The sequence below is a fragment of the Thalia democratica genome, chromosome 8, assembly GCF_965202585.1.
Source record: "Thalia democratica chromosome 8, ktThaDemo2.hap1.1, whole genome shotgun sequence".
Classification (NCBI taxonomy): domain Eukaryota; kingdom Metazoa; phylum Chordata; class Thaliacea; order Salpida; family Salpidae; genus Thalia; species Thalia democratica.
This window is the reverse complement of record NC_139172.1, coordinates 41,207,837-41,232,307: the sequence shown is the minus strand read 5'-3', so window position 1 is coordinate 41,232,307 and position 24,471 is coordinate 41,207,837. Positions and strand designations below refer to the sequence as shown.

Sequence of the window (24,471 nt, the reverse complement as noted above, 5' to 3'; positions counted from 1 at the left end):
CCTTCACACTAAGTTAAAAATAAAAAGTTTTATATGGGATACGTAATTTTTTTTTAATAAATTTAAAAGTATCTATTTAAAATTTTAAACAATGGTAAGTTTTGATCGTAATAAAAGTTTTAAAAAATCTGAAGTCTATTAAAACGTGACAAATTTAAATAAAAACAAAATATTTAATTAAATAAAAACAAAGTGGGCGGAAAAAAGCGTAGGATATTTTTTTCTTTTCATTAAACTTTCATTAAGATAAAAATTTTATTTTGTTAGCTTTAGTATCATTAGAAGTTCGTTGTGCAGATTTTGTAAATCTTATTTGCTTTAAAGAAAACGTAAACTGAAAATTTATAAGTTTTAGTTTTTTATAATTTAATTTAGATAATTTTCTTTTCAATAAACTTTGAATAAGATAATATTTTATTCTAATACCTTTAGTATCATCTGAAGTTTGTTATGCAGATTTTGTAATTTTTTTTTGCTTTAGAGACAACGTAAATTGAAACGTTATAAAGTTTTGTTTTTTAATTTATAACGTTTGCTACATTTAAACAAATTGTATAACTTTTTTTTACTACATATATTAAACAGAAATTTGAGACATGACTCTTTCAAAAATATATTTATTTAAATAAAAGAGTAAAGTCGATTTCAGCTAAATTTTCTGATGAAACCTCTAACTGTTTAATTACTCAAATTAATTTTTTAAATTAGTTGCTAACAAAAGAAGTTGATAAGTGTTAGCTGAAACCGATTTTACTTGTTTGTTTAAATAAAAATATTTTGAACAAAAAACATGTCTCAAATTTTTAATTAAACAACTTATTTTTTTGTTTGTCAGATAAATTTAAACTTGATTAAAATGATAAAGTACATCGTAGTCCTCATGGCGGTAGTTGCTTTGACTTGTAAGTTTACTTAGACCAAATTTTTCTAATAAATTTTTATAATAACTAAAAAGTATATTTCTAGCTTTATTTTTCTGTTTGATTTTTCAAAAATTTGTTTTACAAACGAGTTTTAAAACCTTTCTGCTTAAATGTTTGTTTAAACTTGCTTACTTTTGAATGCTTACTTTAAAAGCTAAATATTCAAACGAAATATACCTTTTTGAAGATTCTGATTCTGCGGCAACAAACACTACAGCAGGAAAAAACTCAACAGTAGTCAATAAAGCGAAAAATGGAACTAACGGAACAGCCAAAACCATAGTAACAGCTGCTGCTGATAAAAACAAGTCCCAAAATGTGAAACCAACCCCCAAAACAACCCAGAAACCGAAAACAACGACCAAAAAAAGCGGATCAAATGGTGTTTTCAACGGCAGCTCTGTTACCATGGCAACGGTTGCTATGCTCCTTGTTTGTTACATTGCAGCCTAAATACTTGCTAATAGCCTTTTGTTGTAAATAATTTGTAAAAAAAATCTTATATTTTGTAAAAAACGTTTTTTTTGTATTATAAGAGTTTATAGTTTTTTTAAAGTAATTTTTCATAATAGTAGTTAAAACTGATGATACTTTGAACTCTCGTATGATGTTTTTCTGCTTTTATGATTAAATAAACTATTTTAAAGTTTAAATTAAAAAAGTTGTACTGACACGTTTACACATTTGAAATGTATTTATCTAAGCACTTATGCTTTAAGCTCTGCTATTTTGCTATTAATATAGTAAGAAAAATAAGTAAGTGTTACAATACAATTTAATTGAAAAAATTATTCGAAAAATGGCGCGGTGAAATGATTACTTTTTAATAATTTTGCAGTAGTTTAGGAATAAGGTTATAAATTGAAAGTCAGACAAAAATACTTTACTCAAGTAATTACAAGGCGTTGGCTGCAGTTCTAAGGTTGCTTCTGATTGGCTAATATTTTACTTCTTTTCATTTGAAGTAATAAAACTTATTTTTCGTTTTTTTTTTATAATATTTTGGTAAGGTGGGTTAGGGGAACGATGTAGATTAATTTTTTTGGGTAAGTTATTAATAAGGGTATATTTGTTCTTAATATACTGCTGTAATCACTTTACTTCATTTGCATAATGTTATCAATGAAAAAATCAAGTCCTTACAAGTTCAGCCGACCCAACTGAACTACAACTACAAAATATTTTTATAACAATTAACGTATTGATGTTGCAAATGAACTAGCAATCAGTATAAAAAATTACTCACACACAAGTCAAAATACTACAACTATTCTTTTTAAATGTTCGTACACAGTGTTTAAACATCGATGAAAACTTTTTGATAGATTATGATAGCTTTCTTATTTCTGGCTTATAAAATAAAGTTTTATAGTTTGAAGCTATTTTGCGTTTTAAAAACTAAATACCAAACGGCTTCAAGTTACAAAAAATAGGTATGTGCAAGGAGCATTCCTCAAGCACAAAAGGTCTCGACAAAACTAATTTTGGAGACAAAGTTAATATTAAATTTATTTATTTACACAAAGGCAACGACGTTTCACCTTTAATTTACAAAAATACCAAAAAAGTTTAATAAAAAAAAATTCTTAAATAATACAAACACAGATTATTGCAAACTTTAAATAAATAAACTCTGAAACATCCAAGATATTTATTTAAAGTCGAAACACCAGATGATTATATTTTATATTTCATGCTAAATAATTGTTTTAAATTTTCTTTTAGCGAGAATTAACAGGTAAGAAAATTGACAAACAACCGAAGACAGCTTCAAGGTATAAATCGCGATAGAAATATATATATATATAACTAATATATTAACTTCTATTACATTCTAAAAAACCTACTATTTCAAACATCTTAATTGAGTGTGCAATTAAGATAACTTTTTTTAATTTAATAGTTTTATCGAACTTCCTGTATATTTTAGATATCTTACAGCATCAAACGCTTAACAAAAACCGCAGTTTTTTAAATTTTGCGTAGACGCTTATCTTATCGTTTAAAACTGAACTTTGTGTGAATATTATTTTTTTAATTTCATTTATAATTAACTTTTTAGTTATTTCTAGCATCAAAACTGATTAAAATTTTATTAACAAAAAAAATAAACACAGCTAATTTAAAATAAACTTAATGGTAAAAGAAACAGCATAGAAAAAACACAGTGAAGTCAAAAAAAAAAAACAGTAAAAAACTCTAAAAACTAATTTATACAGTGTACAAAATAAAAGTTATATTTTAAAAAAAGTGTAAAAAAAGGCTTGAAAAAACTTCATTCACAGATTTTAAAAAATTCAAAACTTCAAAACTAATTAAACAACTTCAGATATTTTTACTAGTATTTTTTCAGTTACAATTAATAAAATTTAATCCTCAACAACATCCTCCTTCCAAATACCGAGTTCGATCATCAATTTTTTTTCCAACATTTTATAATCGTTGTATTCGTCTTTTATTATTTGTTCCGGGTCTTTTTCTTCTACTTCAATTATGTTTGACTGAAAGTATTAGTAAAAACTTTATATCGTTTTTTCTTACAAAAATTAAATAATCTTAAACAAAGACAACAGTTATAATATAAGTTTTACTACTATTGAGGTTTTCGCAGTTTAATGTTTATATAAAAACAAAGATATATATTTTATTAGAGTTTTTTAATAAAGTTTTTATGGAAATGTGTATTTTCTGTTTTAAGTATAAATCTTGAATAGAGTTCAAATTTTTCCCAGTTTATGTTCAACATAAAATATGTTAACAAAAAAAAAGAAAGTTTCCACAGAGTTATCATTTAATTTATGAAAGAAGATTAAAATTTGAATCAAAATATTTAAGTTACATGCAAAAAAAAAGATTATCAATACTTAATATAGTCAAGCTAGTAAACTAAAAAAAGACTAACAGGATTTTTGTTGATTCTGTTTTTTTCTTTGTCCTGTTTGATGGCTCTATTTGCTTTCTTCTTTTCCATGAAGTCAATTCTGTTTATTTCCCGATCTATGTATTCGCGGACGCTGGCGTGCTGGAATTAATAAATAAGTATTTTCTGATGAAAAGTAAAACTGTTTACATACTCAAAATTTTATTTCAAAATCGTCAGAAACAGTAGAAGAAGCTGAAATACGTCTTACTTGTTTGCTCAATAAAAATGTTTTTGAATTAACCTTGTCTCAAGTTTTTGTTTAGTATCTGTAGTACTAAAATATTTTTTTAAATAAATAAATACAATTATTTGTCGTTGCTTATACAACAGGTAACTTTTTCGACACAGGCACGCCTTTGAAAATGTGTCAGTTAGTAAACATTTCAACATTAAAAACTACATTTTACTCCAAATAGTACTTTTCAATTGATTAATATGTAATTAAATTACCACACCTTTTAAATTTTTTTTATTATACATTGTAAGCTGCAACAAACATAAAGAAAACCTTTTGTTTGCAAGGTGAAAAATTGTACTTGAATTTAAAATAACTAACAAACTTTTATACCTCGTGATAAAAAATCACACCTAAATTTTACAAGATATAAAAACGTGTCTGTCAGCTGATTTAAGCTTAATTTTGACAAGCCCTAAATATTGACGTAAAACATACATTGATAATTAACAGGCACATACAATAATTAAGGCCATAGGGGGAAGGGGGGGTAAAACACTTTTTTTTTACAAAAATTAACATTTATATGAAAGCTTTAACTACAAACTATAAGCCAGTTTTTATAGAATTAAAAAATATCATTATCTTTTGAGATATTTTATTTTTGTGAAAAGTTTCCGAAACAAATGTATGGACTGTAAATTTTTCGGAGTCAATTTCCTCAGAAATTTAAAAATCACTAAAAATCAATTTTCAAGCAATCTTCTTCAAATTTTCAGGAAATGTTCCTTATATTATAAAAAACGTTACTTATGAATTGTGATAATTTAAAAAAATTAAAATTTTTTGACAAAAGTTAAAATGTTTTTTTTCAAAAAAAAAAACATTTTTACTTAAAATTTTTTAAATTTACAAGTAACGTTTTAACGTTTTTTATATTGTATAAAGGTTAGACTGTGAAAGTTTGAAGAAGATTGCTTGAAAAATGTAGGAGGAGATATATTTTAAACAAAATAGTCTTTTTTCGCTGTTTCAGTTTTCCCTTCTCATAGGGAACCTATTATGCGGCTTGACTTTGAGCTATCATATCGAATTATATTTCAACAAATAATTCGAATTTTTAAAACCATAAAAAGCATCATAAAGCTTAGTAGAAAAAATTCTATAAAATAAGATCAACTTGTAAAAAACATGGCTTTACCCCCTATGGCCTTAAAGCAGAACAAATACAAAATTGTAAAAAACTCATTAAAACAAATGAAAGCTGATTTTTATTCACCTCATTATTGCTAGGATGATGAAGGTTCCAGGGTATCTCCAAAATGTGAAGTGTACCAATATTGTCAGTGACCGCTAGGAGGTGCTGTTTCCTGGTGATGACCGTGGGAACCACTTTCGTGATCACCGATGACGTCACGTTCTGACGTATGATGGGCTCGTGCGTCCGATCCAGCAAGTCCCACACCTGTGACGTCATATCACGTCATAAATTATCAATTTTTTACGCGCAACATTGTTTTGACTTTAGCCTAAAGCTTTCGTTGCACAGATACTAAACCTTTTTTGTTAGTTATTTTAATTTCAAATAAAGAAGTTATTTTGATAGAGCATAAACTTTGTCAAGTACAAATATTTCACTCCTTAAAACACTTGTCATGAAAGTTATGTAAGATGTTACTGGGTTATCTTTAGAAAACTACTAAAACTGACTATCTAGAATTATTACACTTATTTAGCTCGTATTACTTTCGCTTCCTTTCAGAATGCTTGTCATTTACAAAACCGCATAACGGAAACCATATTTTTAATAAACTTAGTATAAATAATTTATTTAGTTATGTTTATTACTTATTAAACAAAATCAAAATGAAACAACTAATTATGATTTAGATTTTTTCATACATTTATACCTCGATATCTCCATTGGAAGTAGCTAAGAAGAATACGGAAGATCTTGTAAGACTCCAATGTCCAGAAGTATAAAGTTTTTCACTACATGCCGATGTCAGTATGGCTGTCTATTTGTTTATTAAATATAAATAATTAAATTTGTTTATAAAATAATTTAAAATAATCAAAAGTACATAACTTTTTACTACATGCTGAAGTTAAGATTTTTGTTTGTTATAATTAAAAAATTTAATTAATCAATAATGTCCATAACTGTATAACTTCTCACTACAAGCAGAAGTCAAAGTTGTGTTTATTTAACACAATTAGCTTAAAAATTTGCTTAAAGTTATAAAAACACTAATAACATCATAAGCACAAAATATTTATCTATACTTTTTTGTAATCTTAGTACATCAACAGTCAACAAAACGAACTTGGCACCCTTCCTTGTAGAGGTTGAAGTTCCAACCACCAACAGATAATATGAGGTCACTGAATTGTGAATTTCTCATCACTGTATTGACTGCTCCGTCGTGTATAGATGCTTCCCATGTAGGTAGCAATTCTGTTGTGTTTTGTTTGTTTATTATAATTTATTTGTATTTACTTCGATGTTGGCAAACATTTTGTAGTAAGTGTTTTGCTGTTTATTATAACTTTGATTAATATTTGTTTGCTATGTACATTGTACGTAATATTTATTTTATAAAATATTTATAAAACGTTCAATAAAATGCAGTTTGTTTTAATAAAATGGTGTATTTGTTGTTTAGCATAACTTATTTACATTAAATAGTTTATATAAAGTAGAGATTTTTTTTGAAACTTAGCCAATGCACTGTACGTACAATGTAGTTTTTTACTAAGCTATTAAAACAAAAAACTAACGGATTTTGTTTAAAAAATATAAGCAAAAATAGGGCCAGTTACATACATTAGTTGGATATAAAAAATTACAAATAAAAAATTAATAACTATATAAAATACCTAGTACAATAAGTAATCACTTTAAAATAACTAACGGGGTCCCTTATATTTGTCGCTAGCTTGCAAATTAAGATTAATATATAGACGAAAACATATATATGTAATAAAAAACATAAATAAACAAAACTAAATTACTTTACTATTTGTTTACAACATTCCAACAAAAACTAACGGGGTCCCTTATCTTTATCGCCAGCCTGCGGTTTGAAATCCGCGTAAAGAAGTTGCCCGTCCTCAGTCCCGCTGAAGAACTTGGCCCTGATGTTCTCCAGTCTCTCGGGGGGAGGCGGCTTGTTGGTCTTGTTGTTGCTTGGCAACCCGAATATGTGGTCCCCGCCCCCTTGTACTGATACTGTTTTGTGAAAAATTATTTTAAGTATTAAGTGTTACTTTTGTTGAACTTTAAAAAAGCTTGCATAAAATAATCAATTTTTGTAAATACAAAAAAAATCAAAAAAATTATGTTTTTCACCTAGTGGTATACACAAAAGTTGTTTTAATTAATTTTAATTATATACAACAAACAGTTTTCATACATATACTGTTTTGTGAAATAATATAAGTTTTCATGTTTTGTGAGGCTTAATTAAGTTGTTAGTTTTAATAATACTTTTGATTATGTTAGGATTTTATGTTATTTTTTGTAATGAAGGCATAGACTTTAGCAATTTTTGATTCAATTCTCACTTGAAGCATAAGCGTGTTTTTTGCTCAATTTAATCCACAAAAAACTTTTTTTTTTCGAATAATCTTTACTAATAAAACAAAAATCACAAACCGTGATCAAATACATTATGTTTCTCACCCAACAACATACACTATGAATTATAAAAATTAATATTTAAAAAAATTAAACGAACCGTGATCAAACACATTATGTTTTTCACCCAGTGATATACACAATGGCGCGAATACTGATGAACCGTTGTTGAAGTTCATACTGAACAATGGTCTCCATTTCAAATCCAAATGCTGGAAGGTCTTGGATATTCCCAATGGTGTGTCTGAAGATACCTGGAAAGTTACCATTCGGGTAAGCTAACATTTAAATATTTGTTGTAAAAATATGTTCAACAATGATTTTTGTAGAAACCTTTTCGGTAGCTTTTATTTAATATTTTTCGGTTGATTAGTTTAGTTTTTATACTTTTCTAGAAAATTTTTGGAAGCTTTTATTTAATACTTTCTGGCGATTAGATTAGTTTTTTATGTGTTTATAAAGTTATATTGATGTCAGAAATTTAAAATTTACAATAAAAAAAAAACTAATTAAATTTTACAATCAAACTAACAGGCGCGGGCTTCAAGGCTTGTTGTTGCTGCTGGTTGTGCCTTTCTGGTGGTTTCTGTATGTCCCACACCATTATGTTGCCGTCCACACCAGTGGTTATCAGTTGGTGGCACTCACGTGAGTAGTTCTGCACTACGTGGGCAAACTTGTTGTACTGTGAAGAAATGTTGTTATAACAAAAATGAGTGCTTGCAATTTCTGAAATATTGAACCAAAGGTCTTCTATTCGTTAACATTAGAAAACGTTGTTTAAGAAAAGAAGTAGTAATAATATTTATTCAACATAACATAGATTCACATGGTGCTAAAGACCGTCACTATATATAATGGAAAAAGAAAAAATAATATTTTAACTATGAATGTAGTAGTACCAAATCAACTGAAGTAATTATATTTTTATTAAGTAATTAATTAAATAAAAATAAACCTCCATATGTAGTGGAACCCACTCAATTGAGGTAATTATATTTTTATGAGAGAATTCAATTGACGATACTGCAGCGCACCTAACGGATGGAATATCTGGTGGTATTTCTTCACCAAACATCGCCTGTTAAAATTAAACTACCATAAATAGTTATTAAATATCTGGAGGGATTTCTTCACCAAACATCGCCTGGAGAAATGTTTATTAAAAACTAAATAATAAATAAACAAATTCAAGACTATTGTCAGTATGAAAACTTATCTTCATAGTAATTTTGTTGTTGTTTTGTTATCATAAGAGATTATCTTAATATTAACATGATTATTAGTATTTTTGTATAAATAGAAATTCATATATTTTTATATTTCAAGCATAATTACTAATATGTACTTATATTTGAAAACTTGACTATTATTATTTTTTAATGTAAAAACATGATTATAATTTTTAAAATAAAAACCCACACGATTATTCTGATTTTTATTCCCGGCATTCTGCTTGGTGTTAGTTAATTTATCACTATAATCAGAAACATCCCACAATAAATTTATATTTGCTATTGATGTTTTTATGTACTTACATGATTATTCTGATTTTTGTTTCCAGCATTCTGCTTGGTATTGGTCAACTTATCACTATAATCAGAAACGTCCCAAACTGCTACTTGCCCGTTTATGCAACCTGCAGCAACTATGTTGGGATTGGTCGGACAGAACTTGAAACACGTTACGTCATCTGGTGCTTCTAACAATACCTGTGATGTCATAATAGAAACTTTAATAAACTTTTTTAGCCATCAAATAGTGGTCAAAACATCTGTGGAGTATATATAAGCAAGTTTTTTAGTTAAAAAAATGTTAGTTAACCCATTGGATTTTGTAAACTTCAAAAATAATAATTAGAATATAAATGACTTAGTTCTTAAACTTTTGTTAAAATGTTTAATTTTTATTATGATAACACTTTTTTAACATTTAAGGTCATAGGAGGGTGAGCCATTTTTTTTAAGTTGATCTCATTATATAGAGTTTTTTCTAAACTTCAAAATGCTTTTTACTGTTTTGAAAAATTCGAATTGTTTTTTGAGATATGACCAGTCAAAGTCGGGCCGCATAATAGGTTCCGCATGGGAAGGAAAAACTAAAACAGCGAAAAAAGATAATTTTATTTGAAATTTATTTCCTACATTTTTCAAGCAATCTTCTTTATACTTTCACAACCTAATCTTTAAACTGTAACAAAAAACGTTAGTTTGAACTTTATAAAATTTTAAATAAAAAGATTTTTTTTTTGAAAAAAATAGACTTTTTTTTTATTTTTGTTATAAATGTTTATTCTTTTAAATTATTAAAATTCAGAAATTATTTTTTTTTTATTTAATATAAGAAACATTTCCTGAAAATTTGAATAAGATTGCTTGAAAAATGAAGGAGGAGATAGATTTTTAGTGATTTTTTTAATTTCTGAGAAAGTTGACTCCGAAAAGTTTGCATTCCATACAATTGTATCGGAAACTTTTCACAAAAAATAAAATATCTCAAAAGTTTAGTTATATTTTTTTATTCTATAAAAACGGGCTAGTAGTTTGTACTAAAAGCTTTCATATAAAAGCCAAATTTTGTTTTTGTAAAAAAAGTGTTGGAATCCACCCCCCCCCCCCCCTTTGGCCTTAATGTGAGGATCTAATTAACTTAAACTATTTTAGAAAACTAACTTGAGGATGTGTAGGATACAAAAGACTAAGTAAGAATAAATGAAGGACTCATTCCGACTATAATGATTAGTAATATATATAGTATAATTATTCAAATACTAACTTGAGGATGAATGGGATCAACGAAGGACCATATTAGTATCAATGAAGGTCTCATACCGAGTATTGTTGCTTTGTCAATTCTCTCGTATGCAGTAAGTCTCTCACAACACGCTACTGCTATTATGCCCTTGATCTGTTGAAAAAAACAAATAGTGTTGAGATTAACATAAAGTATTAAGCTATAATTATTACACAAGTTGTTGCTAGTACAAAGTATTCAGTAAATTTTATTAAGATTGCTAAAATCTAGGGTTTAATAGAGTTTGGACAAAACAATTGACTAGTTACTTAAACTGATGCAACATAAATATTGATTCGGTTAAAAGTACTGTTTAAACAAAACCATTATCCCAACGGATGCAATTTTTATTATGTAGATTAATAAATAAGTTGAAATTTTTTTTTTTAACTTAACAATCAACGGCATTTTATACAATAAAAAAATAAAAACTAACTTCAGGATGCCAATCGAGACAAGACACGGTTTTATCTTTGCTGTACTGAAGATCTGTGAATGACTGGTACTCCTGAAAATAATAATAACCAATCATAAACCAATACTGATTAACAATAACCAATCATGAACCAATACTGATTAACAATAACCAATCATGAACCAATACTGATTTTTAATAACCAATCATAAACCAATATTGATGATTTATAACCAATCACAAACCAATACTGATTAACAATAACCAATCATAAACCACTAATGATGATTTATAAATGACTAGTGTTAAACAAAACAAATAATAATAGTGTTAAACAAAACAAATAATAATAATGCATCTTATTATGAAAACAAATTATTTATTGGTACTTTGGTGTAAATTAAAACTACAAAGTGCACAACAACTAGTTTGTAATATAAAATTTAACTTTATTCTGTGCATTAATTTGATTTGAATATTGAACAAATAATAACAACTGCTTTTTCGTTGTTACTGCAAGTAATACTATAATATTTATATCTCACTTTTAGATGATTGTCAGATTTAGTTCCGAATTCATTATCATCTTCACCAAGAAGTTTCCAATCATTTACAAAAGCGTTTGTTATTTGATTTTGTTGTAATAACATTTCGATTCTGTAAGGTTAATTTTCATAAGTAATTTACAAGTTTTTAATTTAATTCTGCAAAATAAGCTAGTACTTTATTAAATGACAACCGTTTGATTATTTATAAATAAATAACTTTTCAACATGTAACATTAAGAACTATGTAAATTTTAAATAAACAACACAGTAAAATACGATACAAAAGTAAGCACTATCTTTGGACAACAATTGACAATATATTCTTTATAATTTTCATTAGTAACAATATAATAATATCTGAGCGTGTTTTTTGTCGTTTAATAAAGAAAACAATAATAATGTAAAACAAAGAGCTTACTTAGGGCAACAATTCACAATGAAATCCATATAACTTTCATTAATACTTATATTTAGCGCATATGGGAAGGAGGTAAACCATTTTACAATTTTATTCTATTTTACAGAGTTTTAAATAAGCTACAAGATGATTTTTACTGATTTTTAAAACTCAAAATAAATTTTGACATAAAGCAGGTCAAATTCAGAGGCAACAATAGGTTATTTATAAGAGACGCAAACTAAAACGGCAAAAAAGGCCATTTCACTAAAAGTCTATCTAAAACAATACGTTTTTTAAAATAAATACCTTAAACTTTCAGAAAATTTTCCTTGCAACATTAAAAAAAAACTAAATTAAAAAATTATGAAAAAAAAAATGTTTTCAATGATAAGTTTATTTTGACTGAAGAGTTTTGGTAGTGTAACACTGAGAAGCTATAAATTTGGAATAATTTTAAAGTCACTGAATTGTTTATCATTAATACTGATATAACTAACAAACTACTTACTTAAGGCAACACTTCACAATGAAGTCTTTATAATTCTCATTAAAACTTCATATGAAAAACACTAACTTTGGGCAACACTTCACAATGAAATCTTTATAACTTTTATTAAAACCACATGTAAAGACACTTACTTAGGACAACACTTCACAATGAAATCTTAATAATTTTAATTAAAATTTCATGTAAATAAACTTACTTTGGACAGCACTTTATAATAAAATCTTTATAATTTTTATTAAAACTTCATATGAAAAACACTAACTTTGGACAACACTTGACAATGAAATCCTTATAATTTTTATTAAAACTTCATATGAAAAACACTAACTTTGGACAACACTTTACAATAAAATCTTTATAACTTTTATTAAAACCACATGTAAAGACACTTACTTAGGACAACACTTCACAATGAAACCTTAATAACTTTAATTAAAATTTCATGTAAATAAACTTACTTTGGACAGCACTTTATAACAAAATCTTTATAATTTTTATTAAAACTTCATATGAAAAACACTAACTTTGGCAACACTTGACAATGAAATCCTTATAATTTTTATTAAAACTTCATATGAAAAACACTAACTTTGGACAACACTTGACAATGAAATCCTTATAATTTTTATTAAAACTTCATATGAAAAACACTAACTTTGGACAGCACTTCACAATGAAATCTTTATAATTCTCATTATCTTCAATTTCTTCAACTTCTTCTTCTTCAAACTGACGAGGTTCGTACTGAGTTGACGCAGTGACTGGGTGTCTCCTGTGGTAAAAAGTGAAATTCAATATAAAATTAATAAAAATCATGAAATATTAAAACTATATTGGATTGACGGAGTATTTGGGTGTATCCTGTGGTGAATATAAAAATAAAATTAACTTATATAAAATAACAAAACGAAAAATATGAAATATTAAACTATATTGCGTTGATGCGGTATCTGGGTGTTTCCTGTGTTAAATATTAAAATAAAGCTAATTTATATTAAAAAAACAAAATAAAAAACATAAAATATTAAAACTATAATGGGTTGACGGAATAATTGGGTGTCTCCTTTTTAATATTGAAAGAAACTTAAATAAAATATATGTTGACATGCGCAGAATTAAAATGACCAGTTTTAAACATTTAACCTGGGTATAAACAAAATAGTCTAACCAAATAGTCTGCGCAGAATTCTAACAAGGTTTGCTTGCACAAATAATCAAAAAATAACAAAACAACCTTTAAGTAACAGTTGAAAGTAAAACTATCACACAAAGTTTTTTAGTTGAATATAACGAAAAACAGAAAGTATATGTTAATTTTTTTTTTATATAAAAATATAAGATATAATTAAAAAAGCTCCAAAGTTAAAAAATTTAAAATTTAACCAAAAATACTGTACATAAAAACTGTAGAAATACTTTAAACACAACTATCAGTAGTAGTGGATATTGCTTTAACAAATAACCAAAAAACAACAAAATTGTCTTTAATTAGCATATAAAAGTAAAACCACCATATAAAGTTTGTAATTAAAAGAAAATTATATATAGTATCATACCATATAGTCTGTGCAGAGTTCTCGGTTGTCTCAGGTATGGCTTGCACGAACCTGTCCACTTCAATCCGCTGAACACTGAATGAAGTGTCGTCATACGACTTGCATCCCACGTATGATGACGTCATAGTACCTTGGTCGTCGACTGAAGCTTCGCGGTCGTCGAAGTTGAACGGTTGGCCGAACTCTTTGCGCACTCGCGATGCTATGAACTTGATCTGAAGAAAAACAATTTATTCAATAAATTTATACAATTAAATAAGCCACTCAAACAGAAAACACAAGACGAAAAACAAAAGTAAAATAATTTTATATTCAACAAAAAAAACGTAAATGAAAAATTAAACAAAGCTAGTATCATAAAGAACTCATTAATAAGTTTAAACTCATTTGTACATCAAGTTTGATATATCAATATTTTGATGTATATATGAGTAGTATTCGCAGCTACTCATACATACATTAAAAATTGTTTATACTTATTTTATAATATGTCGAAGCTGAAAGGTTGGCTGAATTCCTCGCGCACTTGTGATGGTACTAACATTATTAACCAAAGTTTTTGTTTAGGATAACACCTTTATTTATTCAATTGTTCAACAACTAATACGTCACAAAACAATTGCTTAGGACAACGTTTAACAATAATTTGCTTATTATTTTTATTTAAAAAAGTACTCACTTAAAAGAACATTTAAAAATGAAATCTTTATAATTCTCATTATATTAGTGAAAGGGGTAAATGTATTTTAAAAATCTAAAGTTTACAACACTTTCATTAAAATTTGATTAATTTTGGGCATAGGGGAGTGAGGCACTTTTTTACATGTTGATTTTATTTTAAAGATATTTAACTAAGCTAGCAGTTTGTAAAAATAAAATTAGTTTAATCGAGACATTAAGGTACTAAGTTGGAGAGCTTAATAGGTTCCTTATGGAAGGAGCAGAGTAAAAAAGCAAAAATATATTATTTCATTTAAAATCTATCTTCTCCTACATTTTTTAAGCAATTGTTCTGATTTTTTTTCAAATTAGTCTTAACTAATTAATAAATAATTCTGTTGTAGCATATTTTTATACTTTGAGTACAAATGTCTTTATTATTAAGTATTTTTTTTATCTTTAATTAACATGATTATATTATCCTTTTCGTTTTAGTTGTTACAATATGTTTTTTTTTCTACTAATGCAAGTAACATTTCATAAAAATTTGCAGTTGATTGATCAAAAAATAAATATTTAGTAAATTTTTCAAAATTCCAAGAAATTTGGCAAAGACAAGTTTTTCCTCTATTTGTTTGTACAGAAAACTTTCAACATAACTGACGATATCTTAAGTTTTAAACATTATTTTTATTCTGTGAAGATGATCTTACAGTATTATGCCCTTAAAGTATCTTATTTGTTTTCAAGCGATACAAAGAGTACAGATGTTATTGTTTATAAAAAAAACTTGAAAATAAAACTTATAAAAACTTGATTTAAAATTCTAAACACTGAAGCAACAAACCCTTTATGCTATTAAGTTTATATGTGAAAGAGATAAAATTTCAGGATTTTTAGTAGTTTTGTTCAAAATTCCATGTTTTTTTTTCAAAACTTCTCATATTTAAGGTTTTGTCCAGTTTTCTTAGCTTAAATTTTCAAATTCCAGATTTTTACAGGATTCTAGGTTTTTTGGCATTCATGTACGAAGTATTTATAACATTCTCAATAAACTTGCTTATAAATATTACTTTATTTATAGTAATCAAATAAAAATTGATGAAAATTATTTAAACTTAGTCTAGATTTAGCCGAGACAAATTTTTTTATTAGTAATTTTTTCTTGTTTATACTCATTAATATTAATTAATAGACAACAAACCAGTTTTCTGTTGTTAGTGACTTGCTCCTCATCAATCTCAAGATGACTCCCGTATGAGATCCATTCTTTAGGTTCGGCTTCTTTGAATTCAAAAACTTCTTCTTCTACAGTCTCTTCTTCGTCTGTTCATAAAATAATAAATTTATATATATTTTTATTTTCAATTTAAAGAGTGGATGAAACGATTTTATCTGCAGTAAACCAATAGTTTTAAACTCATTTAAACATTCTGCTTTTTAATTGAAAAAATAGAGCAGATTCGCCTGTTCATGATTTACTAAGTTGTTATCAGAGTATAAGAAAGTATTTCGTATAAATATATTATTACATTTAAACGCACACTAAACTATTTGAATTTCAGATCAAAAACTCGACAGTTTTCATGCTAAGTTACCTTTATGATTTCTAAAAGCTACTCATTTATAATGATTTTAACTTGAATAAGTTGCAAATGGATGTAACTTATTAATATAACTCAGTGTTACAACGAAATACTAAGTTATTCTTATGTTTTTCTGTCAAGAGAAAGGTTGAAATTTCAAAGTAAAAAAGTGATTTAATTAAAAAAAAAATAATTACATTTTGTAAGGTAGTTTCATGTTATCTAAACAAGATGGATTTCTTATTTAAAAAAGAAAACCACAGCGCTACTTTGGTTACAACAATTTTTTTGACTAATTGAAATTACTTAAAGTAGTCATACTATGCCCTTGGTGATATTTTTGAATTTAAATTTTGTTGTAATCTTCAGCTACTTCAACATACATTTTTACAGCTTTGTAAAGATATGATAAGATTTATACATTATAAAAGATGTTTTATCACAGTTCATGTTCTCAGAAAGCTAACATGAATAACTGACATACATTAAATGAAATAATAACACTTAACAAAATTAAAACAAATATGCACACTGATAATCAAATTTATGAGTCATAAAACTAGCTATAAATAAATACCTATAAGTTGAATTTTTATTTAAGTATGGTGTTCTTATAAAACCACAAACCTGAAACTTCATGTTTCTTGTTCAAATGTTTGTTTTTCGTCTCTTCGTTTATGCAAATGTAGAAATTCTGCCCATGCTCAAACTTTGGGTCGAAAACAACCAAAAACTCATCTGCAGGGTAGTTCTGTGCAGTATTTATTCCATAAATAAACAAAAATAGAATAATAATTATTAGAATGTTGTGTCAGAAAGCTTTATAGAAAAATCGTAGTTGAAAAAGGCTTGTCAGAATTTATATAGCTAATTGTTTAAAAATAATAACTTGCATTTTTTTTTTGGTATTCAAGTGTTAAATTAATAAGAAAGATAGAAAGTTTGAATTTTGTTTGAAATAAGTTTGAAAATAAACTTTAAGTTGTAAATGATTTTTTAGAATACTATAACATTTAAGTAATATTAAATTAAAGTAAAATCAAATATCATTTAAAAAGAGCAAACATAAGTCGTGGAACATGATTATGAGCATAGGGAGGTCCACCTTGATTTTTGCAAGTTGATATTATTTTGTAGAGTTTAATCTGAGCTATCAGACTTTTTTAACAGCTTAGGAAAATTCAAAGTAACTTTTAAGATATAAGTTGTCAAAGTCGGTGACCTCTCAGTAGATTCCTAATGGAAACACAAACTAAAAACGCAAAAAAAAAAAAGACTATTTCACTAAAAATATATCTCCTCCTCCATTTTTAAATCTTTTTTTTTCAAGTTTTCACAGTAAGTCCATTACTAAATTTAAATCGATTAAATGCAGAATTTTTCAATATTTTTAAAATCGCAACATTAAAAGTCTTTAAATTTATAAATCAATGTTTACTGGAAATTTGAAGTCCCTAGCTAAAAAAACAAAAAGGAGGAGGTAGATTTATAGTAAATTATCAAATTATTCTGAAAAAATTAACCTTGAAAAATTGTTGGTCCATACATTTGTATTGGAATCTTTTTACAAAGACTTCTATATCTTATAAACTAATACAAATATTTTATTTTCCATAAAACGTGACTTGTAGTTTATACTTAAAGCTTTCATAAACAAGACAATGCTAAATTTTATTAAAAAAAAAGTTTAATCCCTTATGCCCTTAAACCAACGTAAGGTATAAACTTTTATGTCTATAAAAGCTATATATTCTAAATGTGTAGAAAATTAATTGCTACTGGTAAGATTTTTAAAGTTTACGATCAAGTTAGTAAAACCGTTCATTATCAGTAGACTTGAAATATATACCTACAACTTGTAATACAAATGTTTAAAATTAAACATTTAAAGAACACTAAATAGCAAAGTAGTTATAAAACGTAAAACATCATTTTTTTTTAATAACAAAAAATCGTAAAAATACAAAGATTCAAAAACTAATCTATCTGTAAAAAATTTGTTAAAAACTTTTAGTTTAAATTTTATATAAAAGTCAATACCAGTATAACAAAAATTTTAAAAACAACAACAAACCTACAGAAACAACTTATTTGACAATTTAAGACAAATACTTTAGCTAAAGTATTAGGTAAAAAATATGTTAAAAACAATTAAAAGCAAACAAATAGTAAAAAACTGCTTCATAATTGAAATTTCTAAACGCTTACATAAGAGATATAGTAAAAAACCAAATAAAAACTATTTTAACTTACAGCAACAACTAGTTTAACAATTCAAATTTACACACTTTATAAAAGTCTACCAAATATTATTCAAACTTACAGTAACAATCTGCTTGACAGGGTGAAAATCCGACACTGCAGCCCTGTTGTGTAGGTCGTTCAGCGCTGACTGCTTGCTAATCAGCTTGTAAGGTGACTGTTCGGTAACTTGGTCGTCCACTATGCAGTTGAACAGTTCCTGCGTTTTGGTTGCCAGGAAGATTGGTACTATGCCGTTGTCTGGCATCTCGTCTGTAAATTGAGTAAGATAATAATTTGTAATGTATATTTGAACTGAGTTGAATTAACATTCAAGTGTTTGGTATAGTTTAACTGCTTAATATATCAATTAGAGTTTTCAAGTTGATATCTTTACAAAAAAAAAACAAGTTTAGTTGAGTTGAGAACTTTCTATATGAACAAACACTACTATAACTGGAATTCTTAATATGTAAAGGCAATGTGTATTTTAATAAACGTCTAATTGATTAAAGTCAAGTGGTTTATTAGAATATTTACAGTGTTTTTTATAGCTTTACTTAAATCAAATGTGGGAACAAGTGTACTTAATACTTAAATAAGCTTATTGAATTTTGCTAATCAATTTAATAGCTTTTACTGTCATACATTAATTATTTGCATTAAAAAGTTAAAAAAAAAACGTTTAATATGAAATAAATCAAAGACTCACAACTTTTTCTTGATGCTTTACTGCGTCTCTCAACAGCTAAAAAAAATTATTATATTTTACTAACTTTTGACTTGCTTATACTGAAATTTAAAAACATTAAGTAAAAATAGAACAATACACTATTCTAAAACAAATGGCAAAAAAAAAGTCTTTAAAAACTGTCCATACTATACCTTACTAATATAAAAAACTCAGGATAAATAATTTTTTATGTTTTAATCAAACTTGAAAAGCATAAAAACTTTATGTAAAACTATGCCTAAATCTTTTCTTTCTCAAATTACTACTTTTTCAAATGATACTGAATAGAATAGAGTCAACATATTTTAAAAATATAAACTTTAAATTTTGTTTTAAATCTATATATGTCTTTAAATAAATTAGTTTTACAACAAAAAACTTATTACAGTTATTTTAAATAATATTTTGTATATTATCAGCTGTAGCTTAAGTAAAAATTTAAATGTATAACTTTAATTACTTTTTTATAATTTGATTTTGTTTTGTAGACTTTTACTTACCTATAATTTGCTTTTATAGATTTTTAATAATAAAATCGTTTTTAAAAATACTGCAGTTTAAGTCAGAGGAAACAGTAGGCTCTTTATGAGAGGTGCAAACTAAAAAAGACTACTTCAATAAAATTCTATCTAATCCTACGTTTTCACCTCAAGGTTTCAGGATTTTTTTCTATTGTAAATCCTATTGTAAATAGTTGTTAGACTTTCACTATTTTTTCATTGAATAAAAACAGATATTGTTTGATTTTTTGTTAATAAAATTACTTTTTCAAACTTGTTAGAATACTAAAAAAAAAAATTTTTAAACTACTGCAAGGAACATAAAATTAAAATTTATGGTATTAATCTCAAAACACATAGCATATATTTCTAGTGAAGTAGTTATTTTGCCTTTTTAGTTAGAGCCTATTATAAATAACCTATTGTACTCTCAGAATTCAACCAGCTATATCTCAAAAGTTTGTTTCAATATTTATTAAAAATCTGTAAAACGAAACTTGTAACTAAACTAAAATTCTACAAAATAAGATCAAGTTGTTAGAAAAAAGATTCACCCCCCATGGCTTTAACAATGCCATAGGATAACTTGTTAATGTATTTCTATACAGAAATAAAACCTTTGAGATTTAAAAACTATTATAATAGTTTACAACTATTGAATACATTCAATGTTTAGTAAAGTTATTTTTAAACTTAAACTAGTATAAAAACTATAATAAAATAATAAATGCACACTTCGATAAGTAATATATTTTTTAATTTATGCTTTAATAAAAACCTTTTACCTTTATAGAGTTTTCAGAATAAACAAAAGTGAGATAAATGTAAGCTGATTTATTTATTTAAGATCTAATTTAATTATCTAATTCTACTTCAGAAACAGTACTAAAAAATAAACAGATAATTTTAAACAAACATGAGCAGTTGAGGAACATTTTGTTAAAAAATTTTAAACAAAAAGTATAGTTAAATAAACCTTCATATTAATTTCTACATAATATTGTTTCTTAAAAACATGTAAACACAAGCATATACGCATCTAACCAGTGAAAAGAAAAAAATAAGTAATTTTGTTTGAAAATATTATGTTTTTTTTTTCAATTCTACAGAAAGAATTTTACAAACATGTACAAGACTTCATGTTCCATTCAAGTGATGTTTAAACTAAATAATTTACAAAATTAAATATTTATAAAAAGTGTGAAGCTTAACTCTTATGTCCAATGCCAGATAATTGAAGCACAATTTATTTTATTATTTGCATTTACCTAACTACAATTTTATTTTCTAGATTTTATTACCTGTTTATACTTAAGTACAACTATAGTTCATAGAGACTTAAGGAATACTAATGTTTAGCCATTTGTCAAGAGATTAAAAAAAATTACATAGAAATATGTTTATCATAACAAATTTAAATAAGTAATCATTATATTGTTATTATCTATGATTTTGTATCAATTACCTTCACTTTTTCTCCTTCCACCAGCTTTAACTCCTTGGTCTGTTCAAATAATATTCCATTTAAAATAACAATTATCATTTTATATAACAAAATGTTAAACTAAATATAACTAAAGGGCTTAAATCATACCTTAAACTTTTTTTTTGGTCTATATTCTTAGTTTGTTAAAACATTTTTTATGTGTGAATAACTCTAAACAATAGCTAGAGTTAGCTTCATCAAGTATAATTTCCTAATATAAACTTCCTAGTCAAATAGATTTTCTAACTATAAATTACTTGGCATATGTTATACAAATAGCTGAAAAGGAATATGATCAAAAAATATACTATGTACATTGTAAATTTTTTAGATTTAAATCATAACAATTCCTTTTTTTTAACTTCATTGTTTAGTTTTATAAAATTTATATAAAAATTTACAAAGTAGATAATTTACAAGAAATTATGATCTATTCAACTTTAAGTGAAGTTTAGTAAAAAAAACTCAGACTACACATGATCAAAATTTTTAAAGTACGGGGTATAAAAAGTAAATAATTAGAAAGAACATTGCTAACATGGTGGTACACACTTAAAACAATTCAGATATACAAACACTTTTCAATTTAAAAAGTATTTTATAACTAACCTTCACTTTTTTGTCTGGCACCAGACTTAGACCCGGGCTTAGAGCCTTTAGAAGATGATGTTTTCCTTTTGGTTTTGGGTGAATTGTTATTTGACTTACCCATTTTAATTTTTAGTTAGTATCCTGGCAAAAAAAATAATTTCTGATAGAGGATCTATAACAATAACTGTTTTTAAAGATTTCAGATTAAATAGTCACTCTGTGAGTAAATCTCAAAATTTTAACAGTATTTTCATAGTGCCTTTATTGAAAATAAAATAAATTTTATTACAAGTTAACACTTTAACCTGTATTATATCAAGTAAATTTATTTTAGTTGGTAGATTTTTATGATTTATTTTAGTTTTTTCTTTGTGTATAACTACCTAATTTATGCTTAGGTAGTTTTTGCATTTTTCATAAGAAAAACTAATCTGTGTTGCATTATTAGTATGCAAATGTGTATAATTACTGCTTTCTAATTTGTTATTATTGTTTTTTAACTTCATTTAGGTAACTTTTTCAGAACTTTATTTCAAAACTTTCTTTTTAGTTTCAATTTTTATTTTATTTTTCCAAGGGCATAGAGGAAGTAAATTACTTTTTTCACAACCTGATCTAATTTTATAGAGTTTTAACTAAGCAACAAGATGTTTTTACTGATATTAAAAATTTAAAATAATTCTTGAGATATAGCAGGTCAAAGTTAGAGGCAACAATAGGTTCCTTATGGGAGGCGCAAACTAAAACGGCAAAAATGACTATTTTACTAAAAATCTATCTTCTCCTACGTTTTTTGAGATAAATACCTCAAACTTTCAGGTAATGTTGCTTGCAATATTTATAAAACTCTGTTGGAAAAAAGTTTAATATATAGATATAATTTATAAAAAAAATAAACAAAAAAATACAGTTTTTTTTTTGTTATTTAGTCATAAAGTTTTTATCTATTTTATTTTTTGATTCTGTTCTGACAGATTTTTTTTTAACATTTCAAGGAACACATCCTGAAAGTTTAAAGTAGTTATCTCAAAAAACAAAGAAGATAGATTTTTAGTGATTTATAGTTATTTGCAGTTTTAGTTTGGTCTTCTATATGGAACCAATTGTAGTCTTTGACTTTAAGCAGCTATATATTAAAAAATATTTTGACTTTTAAAAATCTGTAAAAAGCAACTTTAGCTCTATTAAAACTCAATAAAGTAAGAAAAAAAGGTGATTTACCCTCCTAGTCCTTTAACTACATATATAACATTCAAAAGCTTAGTTATTTTATTTTAGATTTATTCTTATAAATACCTTTTATAAGATAGTCTAAATGCTATATGATCTAAATATTAAACTACTAGTTTAATATGCTTTGTTAACAACTGATTGTGGTTTTATTTTTGAAGTTTTGTTTTTAAGATTCTAACCCTGAGAGCATTCTCCAAATGGCTTGCTATCAAGTTTTCTTGTTTTGTTTGAAAGATAGTTTTTATTATTGTTTTAATTTTGGCTAATAAATGTTCAAGTTTTAAAGAAATTAGTAAAATTATACATGGTGTAACATACTTGCTTTTGTCTAGAAAAGATTTATCATTGGAAAGGTTAGAGATTGAGACTGACCCTTATAAAAAGCTTTTTTTTTAAATGTTATTTAACCACTCTACTGCCTTAAAACATTATCCTTAATATCATTTAATAAACTTCAACAAAATTTGTTTTTATAAGGATGACTATATAAACTTTCATTTTGTAAGAATCTTACTATTAAAATAAATATTTAAAAGAAGGTTCTTTAACTAACAGCAACTTTTAGAAAAAATTAGCACTAAAAAAAACATTGTATTTTGATTAAATCTTTAAAAATTTTAATTTCAAATTGTAATTTGAAAGTAATATTCTTTTAAACAATTAGAAAAGCATTTATTTATGACAAACCATCATACTTCAGCAAATAGTAACTGACCAGACATTATTACAGCGAACTACTCAAGCATAAAAAGTAGCTGAAGCTAGCTAGTAACGAAAAATAATTCGCACTTTGTGTGCTGATAAAGTTTTGGGTCTTTAAAATGTTGAAATTTTGACTCTTCGTTTCTTTTATTAAACTGTAGCATTTTTTAGCAATGAAAAATTTGAGAAACAATTTTAGAAACAATATAAGTATTGAATGTTTAAATATTCTTTAGTTTTTATCAAAATTACTGGAAGTGTATGTTTTATGCAGGGTTGCGTTGCGGGAATATGTAAATACAGTGTACAATAAAAAAGTCTTGAGAATATAACTAATTATAAATAATACTAGTATAAATGAGAAAAACTACCAATAGAACGTAGCTTAACTCTGTTTCAGCTTAACTTTAAGCGAAAAATTTTACAAATCACCTTTCAATATAAATAAAGCATATGCTAATTTGAAAAAAAGAAAAATAGAAAGCTAAAAAAAAATTATTTTTAATATACACTTTAAGCATTTTAAAACAACATGAGCATTTTTTGTTTAATTTAACAATCTTACAGTCTAGTATTTTCACTTAAGTCATTAATAAAAAAAAAAATTAAATACAACTACATGTATAGTATAGAATATAGATATTAATAACTTTAACATACATTTTTTACATATTTTAATATTTAGAATATTTTAAAACTCTTTATTTCAATTCCGTTTGTTTTAAACACTTCTGTTTTTTTTTCGTGTTTTTGTTTTTAGTTATGAATAATTCATCAAGGCTTTGACTATATATTTTTTAATAAAAGTTAAATGTACTAAGTTGTCTAAAAATAAAAATATCATCTGTTGTTGAAGTA

The 24,471-nt window shown here is 25.7% G+C and overlaps 2 protein-coding genes across 3 annotated transcripts; one reads left to right on the top strand and one right to left on the bottom strand.

Moving 5' to 3' along the window:
• Window positions 1–834: 834 nt before the first annotated feature.
• LOC145842747 (uncharacterized) lies at window positions 835–1,592 on the top strand. The gene is made up of 2 exons (XM_082950227.1): window positions 835–902; window positions 1,111–1,592. The coding sequence occupies exons 1-2, from the start codon at window positions 857–859 to the stop codon at window positions 1,374–1,376; spliced, it is 312 nt and encodes a 103-aa protein (XP_082806353.1). The 5' UTR covers window positions 835–856; the 3' UTR covers window positions 1,377–1,592.
• A 1,504-nt stretch (window positions 1,593–3,096) lies between these two features.
• On the bottom strand, window positions 3,097–21,820 carry LOC145841969 (dynein axonemal intermediate chain 3-like). 2 transcript variants are annotated; one of them, XM_082949287.1, is made up of 20 exons: window positions 21,697–21,820; window positions 21,067–21,105; window positions 18,451–18,641; window positions 16,755–16,878; window positions 15,746–15,867; window positions 13,882–14,096; window positions 12,981–13,097; window positions 11,415–11,526; window positions 10,891–10,962; window positions 10,437–10,568; window positions 9,200–9,373; window positions 8,620–8,742; window positions 8,194–8,346; window positions 7,762–7,915; window positions 7,074–7,253; window positions 6,349–6,479; window positions 5,932–6,039; window positions 5,301–5,486; window positions 3,826–3,945; window positions 3,097–3,424 (listed from the first exon to the last, which is right to left on the bottom strand). In XM_082949287.1, exons 1-20 carry the CDS (start codon window positions 21,797–21,799, stop codon window positions 3,293–3,295), a joined length of 2,688 nt encoding a protein of 895 aa, XP_082805413.1. In that variant the 5' UTR covers window positions 21,800–21,820; the 3' UTR covers window positions 3,097–3,292. The 2 variants fall into 2 exon arrangements, with proteins under 2 accessions (XP_082805413.1, XP_082805415.1); XM_082949289.1 differs by lacking the exons at window positions 21,067–21,105; window positions 21,697–21,820 and adding an exon at window positions 19,081–19,088.
• Window positions 21,821–24,471: the final 2,651 nt, after the last annotated feature.

Bases quoted from the DNA above. Each gene is read 5' to 3' on its own strand.
- LOC145842747 (XM_082950227.1), top strand. From the start codon at position 857: ATGATAAAGTACATCGTAGTCCTCATGGCGGTAGTTGCTTTGACTT. The intron at 903-1,110 runs GTAAGTTTACTT...ACCTTTTTGAAG, and splicing joins GGCGGTAGTTGCTTTGACTT to ATTCTGATTCTGCGGCAACA.
- LOC145841969 (XM_082949287.1), bottom strand. From the start codon at position 21,799: ATGGGTAAGTCAAATAACAATTCACCCAAAACCAAAAGGAAAACATCA. The intron at 14,097-15,745 runs GTTTGTTGTCTA...GTTTTTCTTCAG, and splicing joins TCACTAACAACAGAAAACTG to ATCAAGTTCATAGCATCGCG. The intron at 3,946-5,300 runs GTGAATAAAAAT...TATTAATTCCAG, and splicing joins ATCATCCTAGCAATAATGAG to CACGCCAGCGTCCGCGAATA.